Here is a 16,998-nt window from a genome sequence, read left to right as displayed (position 1 = left end):
GAGGGTTTTTAAGAATAAACGAGGGGCTAACCTCGTATTGTCGCTACCACTTCTAGCCATTCTGGTGGTTACTGCGTGTGATAACCAAAAGCGTTTACTCGATTAGGTACCTGAATAAAACTTAAGTCGGTCCATCTAACCTTCTAACCGCCCAACAACCTTTTTTTACATGCCACATCAAGCAACGCCATAAAACTTACCACATACCAACCACTTTTTCCCTCTCTGAATACAATTTAACATAGACATCAACATTAACACAGCGGCTAGAAGCCTCGAAATCCACAATCCTAGGCAGGTCCTTGAACTCATTAGAAGCAGAAAAGAAGAAAGAGGAGAAAAAACAAGCTCGGGCGTAAAAAGTTACCTTCTTTCCCTTTCTGGTTATTGGCAACTTTGCGGCGCAGTTTGATATTACTCACATCCCGTCTTTAATCGGTCGCCAAGCATACTTTAATAGGTGCCTATTTTACGAGCTTATTTGTGCAGCAAGAATCTCTACAAATATGGGTTGGGAGAATTCCAACGTTCCGAGGAAGCCCGTGCCTTCTTCTTTCCAAGTGAGAGATGCTGATGGTCCAGTCGAATTGATATCCGGTCCACCACCAGGCTACTACTCTTCCGAACGGCAGCTGCCACATCCGCCCCGACAAAATAATATGGCTTACGAACCAGCTCAACCCTGGTATAAACCGAAGTACTGGCGGAAAAGAACCTGGGCTATCGTCGTGGCGATCCTAGCTATCATCATCGTTATCGTCGTAGTCGTCCCGGTCGAGGTCACCAAGGCTAATCGATACCCGGACTACACACCACTCAATTATTCCTTATCAGAGCAATGTATGCCGCCAATTACTTACTTCAAAATTATATGTATAATAAGTTGTCAACTTAGCTAACCGCGAATCCAGACACTGGGACGAATTTCTTCGACAATTTCAATTATTTCACCGGATACGATCCCGCTCAGGGTTTCGTTCACTATGTTCCGAAAGAGCAAGCTACATCGTTGGTATGTCTAGAATTAATCAGTTTCCCCCATGCCATACTAATTATTTGACTAGAACCTCACATATGCGACCACCGATTCGGCAGTATTGAAGGTCGACACCAGTGTTGGTCCTAGTTCTAGCCCTGATGCCTCGACTGGGCGCTTTTCAGTGCGCGTTGAATCCAAGGCGCAATATGACAATGGTCTCTTCATTTTCGACGTGAAGCACACACCCTTCGGATGTGGAACATGGCCGGCGTTGTGGCTTGTCGATCCCAACAATTGGCCGGATAACGGAGAAATCGACGTCATGGAAGCTGTGAATAAAGCTACAGATGGCAATCAAATGACGCTCCACACAACAGACCAATGCAAAATGAACGTGAAGCGCATCATGAGCGGTTCAACAATTTCAAAAGATTGTTACAATGCCACCGACGACAATGCTGGGTGCGGAGTTAGAGGCTCTGGCGATAGCTACGGTAGTTCCTACAACGATGCGCAGGGCGGTGTTACGGCGGTCGAATGGCGAAACGAAGGAATTCGAATCTGGCAGTTCGGAAGGAATGGTATCCCCGCGGATATCACGGCTCAGAACCCGGATCCAAGTACATGGGGCTCAGCCACCGCTGACTTCCCGAACACGGACTGCGATATCAGTTCTCATTTCCGAAACCAAAGCATTATTGTCAATATCGATCTCTGCGGACAATATGCTGGTAATGTTTACGCGCAAAGTGGCTGTAAGTTCTCATGAATTCATTTGGACATAATTATTTCTAGAAATTCAATTACTAATTGTTTATAGGCCCGAGTAATTGTACCGATTATGTCGCCAATAACCCGACTGCCTTCACCAATGCGTTCTGGGAATTCGGAGCATTCGATATTTACAAGGCTTCCTAATTGAATCCTCAATTCTCCATGACCTAAATTAATGAATAAACATTTTTGGAGTTGGTGGTTTTTGGTGCGGTTTTCGGATATTGTTACTGATGAATAAAACGAGGGAAGGATCAGCAGGGATAGAAGGGCTTTATGAGTGTTCCTGGTTGTACTATGAGGATAAAGGGCATGCGAAGAATTTTGTACGACAAAAGGACGATCCAACGGGGCGGTATGTAAGATATCAAGCGAATTGCCGCTATACATACCTTAGTATTCGGTATTATTAGGCAAGTAGACAGTTAATTTTAAGCGATTATGCTTAATACTCGCATTCATCGTTGTGTTTCATTCTGGCTTTAATACAAGCAATTGATGATGGGTGTGGGCTTGAGATTGGCAACATGGGTGCAAGTCAAGTACTCTTCGAAACGTGCGGACCTGCTATTAAGTAAATTGTGGTAGTATGCAATAGCTGCCATAGTAAACGTAATATACACAGCTTTCACTTGAGTCGTCTAAACTCCATTAATAATAGACTATAAAAAGTCTCTAATGCACGGGGATGCGTTTGTGAACATTGTCATTAGTATCACATATAACGCTGGTTTATCGATTGGCATATCGCACCAGACCAGAGTAGTTACTCCGCGATAACTTCTATACACATCGAGATCGTAAGTGGAGAATGTGACCGAATCCCCTTTTCATCTATACACCCGCGGAAACCGGAACGCCTCTGATGTTATGCAAGCCCCGACCCAACGCCATTCCAATACCGAGAAGCCGCTTTAGGAGCTGTCCTCATGTATATCGTTTTAATTATACACCCTCATTTTCAAATCTCTTCCATCTATTCATCATCCTTCGGCTGCCGCAACCACGCATCAATCGCCGCACTAAACGCCGCGAACGCGGCACATCCACCCGCAACGGCCGTAGGTCCACCGCTTCGCGCTAATATTCCACCAGTCAAACATCCCGCAGCGGTACCGTTTAACATATCGTTCTTAGCGCGGTATCCCTCGATCCCACACTCTATACCCGCGAACATGAGACCCACGAGTCCGAAGTTTTTGGCTGTGCTGTAGGAGCGTGTTCCCATGTCTTTGAAGCCGACTTTTAGTTGTTGGCGTAGGGGGAGCGAGGTTATGGGTTGGGCGGTTGTGCCCGGACCGCCGGGGGTGTGGAAGGGTGTGTCGTAGGACATCTGTTAGGGGGGTTGTTAGAGGTTAGTGTTAGAGAGGAGATGGGGGGAATGGGGAGGGAGGAGACGTACGGAGGCCATGAACATTCCGAAGAGTCCGCCCATGCCGAAACCCATTACGCCAGAGACGGCGGCTTTGCCGAAGCAGGACTCCATCATTGCATTTAACTGCGTTAACTAGGTTAATGGATTGTGATGTCGGCTGAAGAGGGGAAGACGAACCCGCTTGATGTTAGGATCGTTGGGGTCATATTGTCCCGGTCCCGGAGGACCTCCAGCTCCAGCTCCAGGTAAGCCGTTCATCTTGCAAGCTCTGGTTAGTAAAAAGAGGAAAGAAGTAGAATAAGGATGTGACTTTCAGCGACGACGTAGTATTGTAGGGCGAGTGTATATGCGATAAGGATCGAAGATAATTATTTTTCTGCTAGTTGCGACCGCCCTCTAATAATGGGCCCGGATCTGTCCCTATCCACTATCCGACTAGCATCTGAGTTTCGGTACAGAGATCCACTTAAATTACACGCAGGGGTCTACATCGACCCACCCCTACCCGCGTGCTATCTTAAACCTTCGGGACTCGATTCGAGATACAGATAATTAATATATATGATGTGCTTATAAGCAGCCATGTCTCAATTTCTCACCCCTCCTTCGGCCACTAGGAGTATGAGATGCTGTTCTCCGTTGATGGTGCTATGCATTAAAGATGGTGACTTGTTTGGCCTTGACGCTGTCCTAAGACTTTTGATACTTGACGAGATGCGAATGGCTAGATGTAGGTCGGCACCCAGTGAGTGACCACCGTTCAAACCTTCTTAAAGCGGCGATAATATCTACTATCTCTACGTCGTTCAACGTGCGTCATCATTCTAATATTTATAGCTTAGGAATTCGTCACTGGAGGTCTCCTCCTTGTCTTATATCCTTATTAGTAGCACGCTTGTGTCTTCAACCCAACTTAAGAAAAACAATCAAGAACGCGTCGCAACTATCACTACCTCAATGTCTAATAAATTCCACACCACAAGATTAGAAAATGGCCACACTATTCAGAGCGCTGGGATGGGTGGTGCCGGTGCAGTGGCTTTCAAAGCTGTAGCTGGCGTCGTTGGGGCAATCTTTGGGGGTTTCTTTTAATCGTTATTGGATTGGTCACACGCCTGCCAGGCTGTGATCCGGAGACAAGAATTTTACGGTCAACGCTTGACATTCACCGCACGGACTTTAGACCTAATAGGCCTTCCCATAGAAATGTGATATACGTCAGGTATCCTTAAACGTAGCCGTTGAGAAGCGTTGCTGTTGATATCGTCATTCCGCGCTGCGGAGCTTCGACTTTAACACCTCCAGGAGACGTGAGTAGAAGAGAAAAAAAAAAAAACTTCTGTTGGTAGGTACGTACGTAAATGAAAAACAATATAACAAGTAAAGCAAAGTAATGGGGGTGAGACGATGTGTATTATGATGTCTAAGGAAGGAAGTTCTATCTACATGAGTAGGCAAGGAAGATAACCTACTTAAAGGAAATCATGATGACTAAGTAGATCACATGTCCTTCACTTATGCAACCATCAACTTCCTATTTTGCCCAACTTCGGCTACCGCTTTTTTGTGACTCGAATCCAATTTTCTATATATTTAATTTCTCAAACTTCACCAGACTTTCTTCAGAACCAGAAACAACAAAAACTAACATCGTCTAAACCATCGTTCAAAACTGCCGCTGTCATCAGATCATCACAACAGTACCAATACTTATCACTATGGATTTCAGCATGCAAGAAGACTCCGGCGCGTTTAGCATGTTCGCCGGTATTATCATCGGAGTGGTCTCAGTGCCCATTATCCTCGCTGTATTTGGATTTGGAGCTCGTGGTGTAGTTCCACGTAAGTAGCTAGATACCCTCCATATCATTGCAACTAATGTTTGTTAAGCTTCCATTTACTAACTAGGGTTACCTCTAGGCTCGCGAGCTGCCTCTTGGAACAGAAGCATCGGAGGTATCATTGCTTCACGAAGTCTATTCGCCTTTTTACAGAGCGCAGGCACCGGTGGCTACGCCATGTTTAAACTACAGATTCTAGCGGGTATCTTAGGTGCGTGCATAGGGCTGCTTTACACCCATTTCAGCAGCTGGAGTGGCAGAGTCAAGGATCATTAGAAGAATTGGAGGGGTTCGAGGGGTACTTTCAAGGTTGATATCCGACGAGATAATTGGAATAAATTGATATAATTCCCGTCCAAATTTAGTACGACTTTGTACGTTAATCTCTATTGGGCAAGTGACCTTACTGTTAAAGGTTAATCAGTGATATCTAAAGGTATAGCGCCATGGCATCGGTAGAAATCAAACTACGGATATAGACCCTTGCCAAGACAAATTGCGGAGAGGTACCTAACTTTTTGTTTGTTTCGACGGTAACAATAGGTGCAATAGCCAGGGGTCTTGTACCTTTAACCCCGCCAACCAATGACAGATCATATTGGATCGACGAGAATTTTTTTTTTCCTTGATCGCAAGTATTTTTTTCACGGAAAATTTCTTGTGTTATTTACATACTTAAGCTGTGCTACACGCCATCTTCACAAAAATTTCAAACCTCTCGAGTCAATCGTTTAACTTACCACCTTCATAAATACTAAATATTGCAATGGCGGAAGAGACTGATGTTGAGGTTGCGATCGCTTCCTTCGAGGAGTTGATGGAACTGGAGAAGGAATTCGAAGATGTAGAGGTTGAGATCAGTAAGTTTTCACAATGTTTCGACCCGATGAATTCAAAGTACGCCTGGGTGCTACAGGTTCATCGCATACGATAAGGCTCGGCCTCGAGTGCTGCAAATGCATACTAACAAACTTACTAGTCCGCCAACAAGTCGCTCTCAGCAAGCCTTTGTATGAGAAGAGAGCCAAGTTGATTCCCAAGATCGACAACTTCTGGGCCTTGGTTTTCGAGCAGGCGCCCCCGGATCTAGACCAGTACATCCAGCCTACCGACTCTGAGGTGCTCCTTTCCTCATTGAAATCCCTCTCGGTTTCTCACTTTGAGATTGAGGACGGCGGCAAGGGTGACCCTCGCAGTGTATCCATCAAGCTAGAGTTCGCCGACAATGAGTGGTTTGAAGACAAGGTCCTCGAGAAGAAGTTCTGGTACCGCCTATCCAAGGATGGCGATGCTGGTCTAGTCAGTGAGCCGGTCCCCATCAAGTGGAAGTCGCCCGAGAAGGATCTTACCCAGGGAATCAGCGACCTAGTCTTGAAGGTCTGGGAGAACAACAAGAAGCAAGGCCCGTCAGACAGCACTAAGATCAAGAAGGAGAAGGACTACACTCCTGATGAGAAGGCGTTGAAGGAGAAGATCGAGAAGACCGGCCTGGGTGGATTTTCCTTCTTCTGCTGGTTCTCTTACCGAGGTTTGAACGTATCCGAGGAAGAGAGCAAGGTCGCATGGGAGAAAGAGCAGAAGGAGCGAGCTGCGAGAGCGGCTGGCGAGATCCCCGATCTCAAAGAGGTCGATGAAGAAGAAGAGGAGGATGACGAGGAGGAAGACCCCTATGCGCTTGAGGTATTCCCCGACGGTGAAGAAGTCGCTCTTGCATTCAGCGATGACCTCTGGCCCAACGCCATCAAGTACTTCAGTAAGTTAATTCAACATATTAAGATATCTTCAATTGCTAACATACTCGAAGCACAAGCCCAAGAACTTGACGGTAGCGATGTAGACTTTGAAGATGAGGACGAGGATGAAGAGATGGGCGACGCTGACGAGAAGCCTAAAGCCAATGGTGCCCAACCCCCATCAAAGAAGCGAAAAGCTTAAACGCCCGTTTTCAAGATCCAACAAAAGATTTCTAATCTCATTATTCTCACAGTTCGCACACGGTAGCCGAGGGTTTATGGTAAGCGCTGATGACGCTTAGAGGGGTACGGTGGTCTGCAGGGGTTTCGATACCAAACAAAAAGGTGATAGGTTTTAATAGAGTGCGCGGAGTAGACTTCATGTCGTAACGAAAATACAATAAAATTTCGAGAATACTTTGATTATTCAGTGAACTTGGTTATGTAGCCGACTTATCCGATTACTCAAACTCCTGAGTATATCATATCAGGTCTCTTGTGTGATTACGCGCAACATGGTGGCTTAGTAGTAACCACATACAAATGTGATTATACTGTCGCTTGGTGATTTATACAAGTATCGTCCCTTTTAATTTTGAAGTTGAGACGGGAAGTCAGAAGCTGCATAAGCACATACATTGTAGCTTTGGGGTTACGTTTAAGGTCCCTGGCTATTTCCTGGTTATTCCAACCTTAGGCGACCTGGGCGACCTAAGGTGAATCAGTTACAGGGGTAAGAGACGGAACCTCCCCACCATTTTGCTCATCACTATCAACTTTTTAACTTCTACTTCTCTTTCAACTTTTACAACTTCTTCAACTTACAACATCAATCCACATATGTTGAAGATTAAACAAATATAATATCAAATAAACTCTCACATCAATCAGAACGATGATCTACGAACTATCGGGATTTACAATGCGAAGACTATTCTCGTCTCTTGTGCGATCTTCTTACCCCGGTCACTTCTGCTTTGAGACGGGGGTTCCGCACAGATCGAACTCGAACGGTTTCAGCATGCCGATTCACCTAGCATAGCCTCACGGCTCAAGATGGAGCTTTGCGCCCAGAACATTATTAGCTAGGGACCGAGCTTAGACAATTCCAGGTAATTGACGTTATGTCTTGTCCCATTGTTTGACAGTTGCCGTAACTCCGCTTCGAGATGGAGACTCTATTACCACCATTGTTATGGAGCATGGAGTTGGATACCCTGTCTCTGCTCTGCCCAGGTAGGTAAACCATCTCTCTTGGGAGTCTGTGTTCTCTCACACCTTCAACTTTTTTCACTTCTCTTCGTTATTGCTTCTAGATTGAAGCTTCTCTCATTTTCGTTTCGTTTCGCCGGGCGACCTTTCGTTGATATTTCCTTCATTTCGGTCCTTATTCTTCGTCCTCGCTCCTGGTCGAGTTTTTACTTTGTTTGGGTTTTGTTCCGCGCGAGTGAATTTGCTGGTGTCGTGTTACTTGGGAGGATAGAAGTTCGATTTGCCAAGAATAATAGTTACGATCCCGACTATTGATCCTCGGATACAGTCGATATACTTCGATTTTCTATCGGCTTGTAACTCATCTCGGGACATGTGGTTGTCTTGAGCAAAGCGAATTTCCTTCTCAGTCCGAAGGCTAGTCCTTTCGCGGGCAAAGTCCCATTGCATTCCTTTTTCTTCCATTCGATAACATTCCTTCTATATAATGCAATTTTCGCTTCGCGCGGCAGGCCTCGTGAGCCTGCTGGCAGGTGCAACGGGTGCCATACAAGTCGACTTCAATGATGACAGTATGTACAGGCCATCGGGATCTCAAAGTCATCTAGCTAACGACCAACAGACTCCATCAAGGACGCAGCGAGTACTGTCGCCTTCGGCTTACTGAAATACTACACAGGAAATAACACAGGTGATACACCGGGTAACTTACCTGATCCATATTTCTGTACGTAAACTCTCCCACTACGATATGACTGTTACTTATACTAGTATCAGGGTGGGAAGCGGGAGCTATGTTTGGCACCTTGGTTGACTATTGGTTTTACACCGGTGATTCGACATATAACGACGTGACTACGCAAGCAATGCAACACCAAGCAGGCGAAGATAGTGATTACATGCCACAGAATCAAACGAGATCATTAGGAAACGACGATCAAGGATTTTGGGCTATGGCAGCAATGACTGCTACAGAGAATAACTTCCCGAATCCACCGAAGGATCAGCCGCAATGGTTGGCATTAGTACAAGCCGTCTTCAACGAATATGTGACTCGATGGGATACCGAAAAGTGTGGTGGAGGTTTACGATGGCAGGTGTTCACATTCAACAATGGTTTCAACTATAAGAACTCGATCTCCAACGGTTGCTTTTTTAATATTGCTTCCCGATTAGCAAGATATACAGGGAATCAAACGTACGCCGACTGGGCCGAGAAAGTCTGGGATTGGATGGAGCAAGTGAAATTTATTGATGCCGACTTCAACATTTATGATGGAGCTGGTGTAGACGATGGTTGCTCAGAATTGAACAAGGCGCAGTGGACTTATAACGCTGGCATTTTCCTTCAAGGTAGTGCCATGATGTACAACTTTACAGATGGTAACGATACCTGGAAGCAGCGCGTGGATGGTCTGGTGAAGAGGACGACCGACTTTTTCTTCGACGATGGAATTGTGGTGGAACGACCGTGCGAATCCTTCAACCAGTGTGATCAGGATCAACAGAGCTTCAAGGGTTATTTGATGAGGTGGATGGCATCTGCATCACAAATGGCACCGTTCACCTTTGATACGCTCATGCCGCTGGTTCAGTCAAATGCCGCAGCAGCTGCGCAACAATGCTCTGGATCACCACCTGCTACCCAGTATAAGGGCCAACCTGGTACGGCTTGTGGTTTCAAATGGACAGAAAAGGCCAATTTCGATGGATTGGTTGGTGTCGGCGAGCAAATGAGTGCATTGTCTGCCATACAATATACGATGATCAAGAAGCAGGCAGTGAAGGCACCTGTAACCGCGGATTCAGGCGGTACATCAGTTGGCAATCCTAACGCTGGCCGACCTATGGAAGACTACATGCCGGTTATGGCTCCGATCACAATAGGGGAGAAGGTGGCGGCCGGATTCTTGACAACAGCCTTTGCGTTCAGCGTTGTAGGCGCATCTTTCTTTGTAATGAAAGAATAGAAGATTCGTATGAGGAATATGAGGTTATTTTCGCAGGACTCCTGCTAGAGCACCAGGAAATAAAATCTGGTATTATGATATATGGGACGTGCCTGGTAAATAGCATCACCGGCGGCGTTCCGGGATAGCTTTTGGATATACCTGCTTTGAAAGCACTTCTATAATACACCACCGATTTACAATTGTCTTTCGCAACTTGTAGTTGTGCTTTGATACTTGCTACAGGGGAGTATAGAAACATTGTGGCAGACATCAATCGTAGGTTGTGATTTATTATATCTTGAATTTATGTGTATGGTATATCGTATAACAATTGCTCTAGATGCAAATATACACCAATGATGCTTTTGAGAGCTGAGGTCAATAAGTTGGCTATTCTGCTCCAAATATTAGACACTCGCATGTAGTCGTCGCAACCTATTACGGTATTCACGGGACTACCACCGCACCGCCCTAATCCTCCTCAGCAACCTCCTGCTTCTTTTTACTCTTCTTCTTCCCACTAACACCCTCAAAATACAACCGCGCCAACCCACCCACATTCCCCTCCATCTTCCTCACCTCCTTCGCCCCCTCCACACTAGCAACCGCTTCCCGAACCGCGACTAACACAGCTTGGGCTTCTTCTTTTGTAGCCGTCCGTCCTTTTTTCTTCTTCGCGAGAATAACTTCTACGTTTAATCCCTTATCCAAAAACTCCCGTAGTCGTCGTAATTTATGCGCGAGATCGTGTCCCGCAATACTCCACGAGAATTCTAATTCCTTCGAATCAATAGCCTTACGCCGGGTTAATCGCTCGGTCTCAGCTGCTGCCGCTGAAGCTGCTGCGTTATCGATTATGCGACATATAGCGGCGCGCGGTTCATCCGCGTTTTCGGAGGTTGTTTCTGGAGGCGTGGCGACCATGAGTAAGGTGTGAGTTTTCGGGTTTAGGGAGCGGAGGACTATGTCTGTGCGTTGGGGCGAGGAGAGCGCGTTTTCGGGGGGAGCGGAGGCGATGCGGATCCATTGGTAGGGGATTTTGTCGTTGATTATGCGTTTTTTGAAGGCGTCGATGCGCTGAAGGGGGGGTGTTGTGGTGAGTGTGCGGACATGTTGTCTTTTTGATGCCGCGATTAGTGAGAGTGCGGGTCTATTTGAAGGTAGGCGGCTTGAAGTAGAGAAGAGTCGTGGTGGGAAGAGGTAGTATGAAGATATCGCGTGTCGTGCTTTTGTTGTTGAGGAGGGGTTTGTAGATCTGCTAAGAAGGTCTGAGACTAGAACTCGATGGAGAGCTCGTGCTGGCGAAGAGCTTGCTAAACATCGTGGTTGCGCCATTCTAACCAATGAATGTGCCCAATGATTCACTCGTTAGTTATTATGGGAAAGGCATTCGTCATACGGGAGAAGTGTCAAGATGATGAGGCTGTTTAAGAAAGAATGGCAAGTTTCAAACTTCAAACTTCGTTTTGCAATTGAGTTAGTTTAGTTTAATTCTACACTGGGCCAGAAGCCTGTGGAATTTCTCGTTACCGGGAATGAAGACCTGGAGCTCTGTTTTAGTAGCCAATCAGATTACGTCCCACTAACCGGGGTCTGGTAAGGTTCGATGCCAAGACTGAAGCTTAGTTGATGGTGATGAAGCTCTTTTATGCTCTTTTTATGATCTATCAATTCTATATTGCATACACTTATAGACTTAGACTTGAAGACTTAGAAGATATACTTATCATAGCGTCGATATCAATACCCGTGACGGTTTGCTTGTACACCTTAAACTCATTCATCTCATACACACCGACAGAGCCATGTAATCTACCGGTCAACGAAGACACATCTCATCAGCAACTTCCCCTCCTCACTTAAACACGCTCATCTCTCAACTATACCCCCGAAGTCACCACCACAATGCCGCCCCCCATACTAGGCCATCCATTCCGGGTGTTCCTATACACAATCAAAGCCCTCGCACTAGGCCACGTCGCCGTGACCTACGGCTACAGCTGCGGGTACGGCTGGGGTCCATCCATGCTCCCCACATTCCTAATCATGGACGAATGGTTCGTAACCGACCGTTCCTACCGACGGGGCCGTGGTGTAAGTGTCGGAGACTGCGTCGTATACTCGATCCCCGTGAAGGCTGGCGAGGAGGGCATAAAACGAGTATTAGGCATGCCAGGGGATTACGTATTATTAAATTCACCGGGTGTGGGGAGTGAGAATATGATACAGGTATTTCATCTCAATTTATTCTATCACAAATCTTAAGAGGCATAACCACTAATGCTTCCCCAGGTCCCAAAAGGTCACTGCTACATAGTCGGCGACAACCTGCCCTGGTCCCGGGATAGCCGCGACTTCGGACCCTTACCTATGGCCCTCATAAAGGGCAAAGTGGTTGCCAAGGTGGCGGTAAACGGCTGGTGGCCCTTCAACTGGTTCACGAAGATAGAAAGCGGGCTTCATCCAGCCTCAGATCCACCTAAAACATGACGCCTCCTTTCTCACCTATTCACGTGGATCAAGCTGCATTATGAAGATCATGTGTATATATGTATTAATTATACTTGTATTACGACTATTTATTTGTCTGCATTGCAAGGAGGCGTCTCAAAAACATGATGGTAGTATGCGGGATATCATTTTTTGAGGAACAGGGGCAATCTAATTACAAGAATTTAATAATCCCACGCCTGACGCTTACACACAAGTAACGCGCGATCTGCTAGGAACAACTGACCGAACGGTCGTTGTTTTTCTTTTTTTGAAAACGGCATACGCCGTACTGTACAAATGAGATTGAGTGTTTCCGCTTTCGCGAGGGTAGATTCCTGGGCAAGGAATACTACCTACAATACACCCATCCGCAACTTGAGCCGCCCAATGAAGATATGCATTTCCCTAAAAAAATATCAAAGCAGCCTTTGTCATGGACGAAATACAGATGCCTGCCTGCTTATATAAAATACGCCTCGAACACCGGAACCAACCGTCTCTGTGTGAAATGCCGCCCATAGGAAAGGAGCTAGGCAGAATGGATTAGAAGAAAAATTGGTAACGACCGTCGGGGAACTCTTTTATCATCACTTCATCCTTCTATATGCGCCTTCGACATGCTCTGACCGAGAAGCTCCAGGCAGCGCTGCGCAAGGTTGATTACTTCGCCCTCGTCATCTTCGTCAAATTCGCCATCAGATTCGACCTGTCGGTTTGCGATTTGCTTAATCATCTCCACGATGGAGTCCGACTTGCCAATATGTGAAATCAATGTCTTATCTTCGGATTCCAATAACTGGAGGAGAGTCCAAATGGCAATGTGTTGGAAGGTAGCATCTCCACTGGCTAAGAATCTGCTTAGGTAACCGTGAATACCACCATTCGGTTCCGTCCAGTCCTGGATGAAAATGGAGTAGTCGCCAACTACAATATGTTAATAAACCACACAATGATTTGATAAATTAGAAATATTACATACCTTTCGACGATAGGTTGCCGAGTGCTGCGGCGCTATTTCCTTGTACCTCTATGCTAGGCGAATGCGTCAGAGGTATTAAAACATCGAATACACCGAGATTAAGTAGATGCGTTTTGAGATCATCGGATAGGGCAAGAACCGCGATGGCAGCCGTCATTTCCGATTGAACAGTCACTGGGACATCCAAGACAAGTTGCTTGCATTTTTGCACCGCACCAGCTTCTAGAACTAAGGCCTTGTTCCGATCAGAGCTAGCGGCGAGATTTCGGAGGGTTGAGATCGCGTGACACTGAATTTCTTCGTTATCCGTAGAGCCTAGAAGGTCGACTAGAGGCTTTAAGAAACCGGCTTCGATAATCGGAGACTCGTTAAGGGGGTGGATAGATATGTTCCGTATGCAGGCGACAGCGGAAAGAATTAAGGGTAGGTAAGAGGATTGAAGTAGACGTAGGAGCGGACTAAGGCCTTGGGCGCGAACAATATCGAGCTGGTATTTCTCATCCGAGGCTAAGTTTCGAAGCGCCAGCGCAGCTTGGCATTGAACCTTAGGAGACGACGAGTCCATTAAGTTGACCAACGACTGAACAAGTTTTGTTTCGGACGCAGCTAGTTTCCGTCGGTTGTTAGCGTCGACGGCAATGTTGCTGAGCGCTGTCGTGCAATAATATTGGACATCGACATCTGGAGAAGATAGGAGTTGGACGAGTACGGGGATGGCGCCGGCGTTGACAAGTTGTTGTCGGTTCTCATCTGTATTGCACTGTTAGGATGACCTGGGCCGAATAAATTGCAGTTGGGCGCATACCTGAATGTGTCATATTGAGAAGGGCGCCAGTGGCATTACGTTGAACCCTCATATCCCTTGACTTAGCCAATCGTGTCAGTGGACCTAAAGCTCCCGAGCGCGCAATCTTGGCCTTGTTCTCCTCATGGGTTGCCAAATTGGTAATACATCCTACAGCGTTGCATTGGACCTCGACGTTCGGGGAGAGCATTTGGCGTATAAGGGGAGTTAGGCCGCCAAGTTGAACAATTAAAACCTTGTTCTCGGCTAGGTTATGCCGTTAGACAAACGACTAGACGTAATTGACTTTATCGTAGAGTTGCACTTACTGTTAACGGCCAGGTTTCCGAGCGCTGCGCTAGCTGCTCTTTGCACTTCGATATCGGGGCTTTGAAGGAGGAAGAGAATAGGTTCCAACGTATCACGGTCAACCTCGCGAACATCTGAGGTATGATTAGTCGAATGAAACAGCTTCGTAAAGCTACGTCAAGATGTCCTGATTTGATAGCTCCATAACGTAATGTCGCATCCATCTACACCTCGATAGCATCACGTACCTCGCTCTGTAATTTCGGCAAATGTTAGACTTGCACTCCTTTGAAGGTCGATGTTGTCGGAGAAAACAAGGGTGCTGAGGGCTCGAAGAGGTTCGCCAGAGAAGAAGTCGGTCTCGCCGCGCTAGGAAATGGTCAGCTTTAAAATGGTGATGGAAGGATCGGAGTCGTAGAACATACGTTCTCGAGGTATTGGAGTAGATCGGCAACGGCTTCGCGTTCGCTATCAGCTAATACCGGCTCATATAGGCCATCGCGAGATTTGCCTGCATCGTACGTATTATCATTAGCGTTTGTAAAGCTTTGGTTGATACAATGTTGGTATGATAGTACCTCCGCAACATGACTGGCAGGCCCCCATTGCTATGGGTAAAAGGCGGGAATCGTGATCGATGATTGTTTTGGTTTCCGACGATGATATTGAGTAGGAAAGACGGATGGATGTTGGTAATGAGGTATTATCGGATTCAATACGTTGGTGGTTGTCGATTGAGCTTCTGATGGGCGGAATAGGTTCAAAAGATTGATAGATTGGTGTGAGGGCCAAAATAAGCCTGCCTGCCACCTAGGTACCCCCCGGAGATTGGTCCTATGATGTATCCTCGTGAGAGGCTAGGGTAGTCGGGTTATCTCGTGCAGGTCGACGCGGCGATAATTCTGCCGGATTGTATGCATCGACGGAACGGGACGATGAGATGAAGAATTATCTTAATATCTCATCTCCTCAATCATGCGGGATGTTGTTGTAGGAATGAGAGAGGGGAAGAGGAAGGGATGTTGAACCCTATTGCATTGGGGGGTTGTGGTTTGTATTGTTTACGAAGTTGCAAGTTGCACCAGAAGTTCTTAAAACGGTTGTTGCGTAGTAGATAATAAGAGGTTTTTGACAGGTTCCAACGTACAGTAATGAACGTGGATAGGTACATGCACTAGACTAGACTAAAAGGAAACTAAAAGGTTAAAAGGTAAAAGAGGTAATCCTGGTTGGCCCTCCAGTCACATTTCAACTTGGAAACTCCCCTATGTATATGTAATCCTTAACCTTGGGATGATAGCAATTGCTGCGCTATTGCCGCTTCTGCAGCGTTAGCTTGGGGGGTCTTGGGGTCTAGGAGGGAGTTGTTCTAGGTAGTGCTTGCGCTGTGCGGTTGCGTACAGGGAAGGAATGGTGCAGGCCGCAGTTAGTGTGGGTTCCATGGGGGTAGATCAAATCCTCTTCTTTCCTCTCGTGGAACTGGACTCGGGAGGTTTCGGTGGGAAAAGCTTGCCTCCAGGCTTAGAGCTTCTACTTTATGTGGGTACACACCCCCTAGTATAATTAAGAAGGTGTTCGCCCTGTTTATACATACTGTAATATCCTGCACCTATCCGATACGCTGAAGGGTATCTAAATGACAAGATTATAAAGGTATTTCTGTTCTGCACATCCATACACTTACATATTTGCTAATTGAAGATAAAGGATCTATGAGCTGGCTCAAATATGTAATTACTTAATTCTACATCCTGGTTTGCTAATAGCATAACGTAAAATACATATGTAGACATGTACATATCTACATAAAGATATACATGTCAGCTGCATAAGCGAGTGGAAGGTACTAAACTTAGAGCTTCAGATTGATTAACGGAATAGGTGCAAATTGACGTATTAAGCACCACTACCCACGCTACTCATGAAAGAAGCAGGACCCCGATTGTCATCATGCCTGCCTGTTCAGGACAGCTTCTTGCGTAGTTGCAGCAGCCACCAAGCCTGCCCACTCTAAGCTTCCCATTACTAATGCCACAGCCCTGAGCCGAACAGTAGTTTTAGCTTGTGAAAAGAAAGTTTTGACTCTTGAGGCATCCGTCATTTGTCTTAAAAGATATGATATGATGTATCATCCACCTAATGCACTATGCAACTTTCCGTCTGATACGAATAGAAGCCAAGCAATTCTTTCCACCATCAATGCTGCAGAATTTCTTAATTTGAGGCTATTCCCAATCTTAGCCAGCGAATCATTCTTTTACTTCATGGAGGGGTTGGAAGACTCATGCTGATGGCCGACAGCAGTGCAGCAGTAATATTTGAAATTTGAGTCATGAGGTCTCACTCTCTAAATAGTAAAGAGAGACAACAACACCACCACTACCAAACTTCGGCAACTCATCTAGGTGTCCATCTTACTTAAGCCCTCTAGCCGCCTACCTTCCTTATCATCATTATGCGCCCCCCTTTTCTTAAGAGTCGCACATACGATGACGCCAACCTCGCCCTTAATGTTGCTTGCCTACGCCGATGCTGATGCCGCCTTAGAAGTGAGCTCGGGTCCGGCG

General features: G+C 46.3%; 8 protein-coding genes across 8 annotated transcripts; 5 read left to right on the top strand and 3 right to left on the bottom strand.

Moving 5' to 3' along the window:
- Positions 1–506: 506 nt before the first annotated feature.
- Positions 507–1,897, top strand: F4822DRAFT_426758 (glycoside hydrolase family 16 protein; the record flags this gene model as incomplete). The annotated part of the gene is made up of 4 exons (XM_051460621.1): positions 507–840; positions 912–1,012; positions 1,065–1,734; positions 1,800–1,897. The coding sequence occupies 4 exons, from the start codon at positions 507–509 to the stop codon at positions 1,895–1,897; spliced, it is 1,203 nt and encodes a 400-aa protein (XP_051316683.1).
- Positions 1,898–2,340: 443 nt separating this feature from the next.
- F4822DRAFT_394829 (mitochondrial import inner membrane translocase, subunit Tim17/22) lies at positions 2,341–3,504 on the bottom strand. The gene is made up of 3 exons (XM_051457390.1): positions 3,306–3,504; positions 3,156–3,251; positions 2,341–3,086 (listed from the first exon to the last, which is right to left on the bottom strand). The coding sequence occupies exons 1-3, from the start codon at positions 3,384–3,386 to the stop codon at positions 2,730–2,732; spliced, it is 534 nt and encodes a 177-aa protein (XP_051316682.1). The 5' UTR covers positions 3,387–3,504; the 3' UTR covers positions 2,341–2,729.
- A 1,342-nt stretch (positions 3,505–4,846) lies between these two features.
- On the top strand, positions 4,847–5,245 carry F4822DRAFT_426756 (uncharacterized protein; the record flags this gene model as incomplete). The annotated part of the gene is made up of 2 exons (XM_051460620.1): positions 4,847–4,970; positions 5,049–5,245. The coding sequence occupies 2 exons, from the start codon at positions 4,847–4,849 to the stop codon at positions 5,243–5,245; spliced, it is 321 nt and encodes a 106-aa protein (XP_051316681.1).
- Positions 5,246–5,735: 490 nt separating this feature from the next.
- On the top strand, positions 5,736–6,904 carry F4822DRAFT_426755 (nucleosome assembly protein; the record flags this gene model as incomplete). The annotated part of the gene is made up of 3 exons (XM_051460619.1): positions 5,736–5,829; positions 5,949–6,722; positions 6,774–6,904. The coding sequence occupies 3 exons, from the start codon at positions 5,736–5,738 to the stop codon at positions 6,902–6,904; spliced, it is 999 nt and encodes a 332-aa protein (XP_051316680.1).
- Positions 6,905–8,176: 1,272 nt separating this feature from the next.
- F4822DRAFT_166499 (glycoside hydrolase family 76 protein) lies at positions 8,177–10,111 on the top strand. The gene is made up of 3 exons (XM_051453218.1): positions 8,177–8,486; positions 8,537–8,641; positions 8,692–10,111. The coding sequence occupies exons 1-3, from the start codon at positions 8,402–8,404 to the stop codon at positions 9,882–9,884; spliced, it is 1,383 nt and encodes a 460-aa protein (XP_051316679.1). The 5' UTR covers positions 8,177–8,401; the 3' UTR covers positions 9,885–10,111.
- Positions 10,112–10,131: 20 nt separating this feature from the next.
- F4822DRAFT_394817 (uncharacterized protein) lies at positions 10,132–11,429 on the bottom strand. The gene has a single exon (XM_051457389.1). It carries the CDS (start codon positions 11,199–11,201, stop codon positions 10,338–10,340), a length of 864 nt encoding a protein of 287 aa, XP_051316678.1. The 5' UTR covers positions 11,202–11,429; the 3' UTR covers positions 10,132–10,337.
- Positions 11,430–11,541: 112 nt separating this feature from the next.
- Positions 11,542–12,717, top strand: F4822DRAFT_394805 (LexA/Signal peptidase). The gene is made up of 2 exons (XM_051457388.1): positions 11,542–12,095; positions 12,159–12,717. Exons 1-2 carry the CDS (start codon positions 11,772–11,774, stop codon positions 12,354–12,356), a joined length of 522 nt encoding a protein of 173 aa, XP_051316677.1. The 5' UTR covers positions 11,542–11,771; the 3' UTR covers positions 12,357–12,717.
- F4822DRAFT_394799 (vacuolar protein 8) lies at positions 12,607–15,730 on the bottom strand. The gene is made up of 7 exons (XM_051457387.1): positions 15,010–15,730; positions 14,857–14,942; positions 14,680–14,800; positions 14,452–14,565; positions 14,144–14,389; positions 13,339–14,088; positions 12,607–13,283 (listed from the first exon to the last, which is right to left on the bottom strand). The coding sequence occupies exons 1-7, from the start codon at positions 15,035–15,037 to the stop codon at positions 12,952–12,954; spliced, it is 1,677 nt and encodes a 558-aa protein (XP_051316676.1). The 5' UTR covers positions 15,038–15,730; the 3' UTR covers positions 12,607–12,951.
- Between the last annotated feature and the right edge of the window lie 1,268 nt (positions 15,731–16,998).

Source organism: Hypoxylon trugodes (assembly GCF_022578975.1).
Source record: "Hypoxylon trugodes strain CBS 135444 unplaced genomic scaffold F4822scaffold_3, whole genome shotgun sequence".
In the NCBI taxonomy this organism is placed as follows: Eukaryota; Fungi; Ascomycota; class Sordariomycetes; order Xylariales; family Hypoxylaceae; genus Hypoxylon; species Hypoxylon trugodes.
This window is presented reverse-complemented; position numbering and strand designations above follow the sequence as displayed.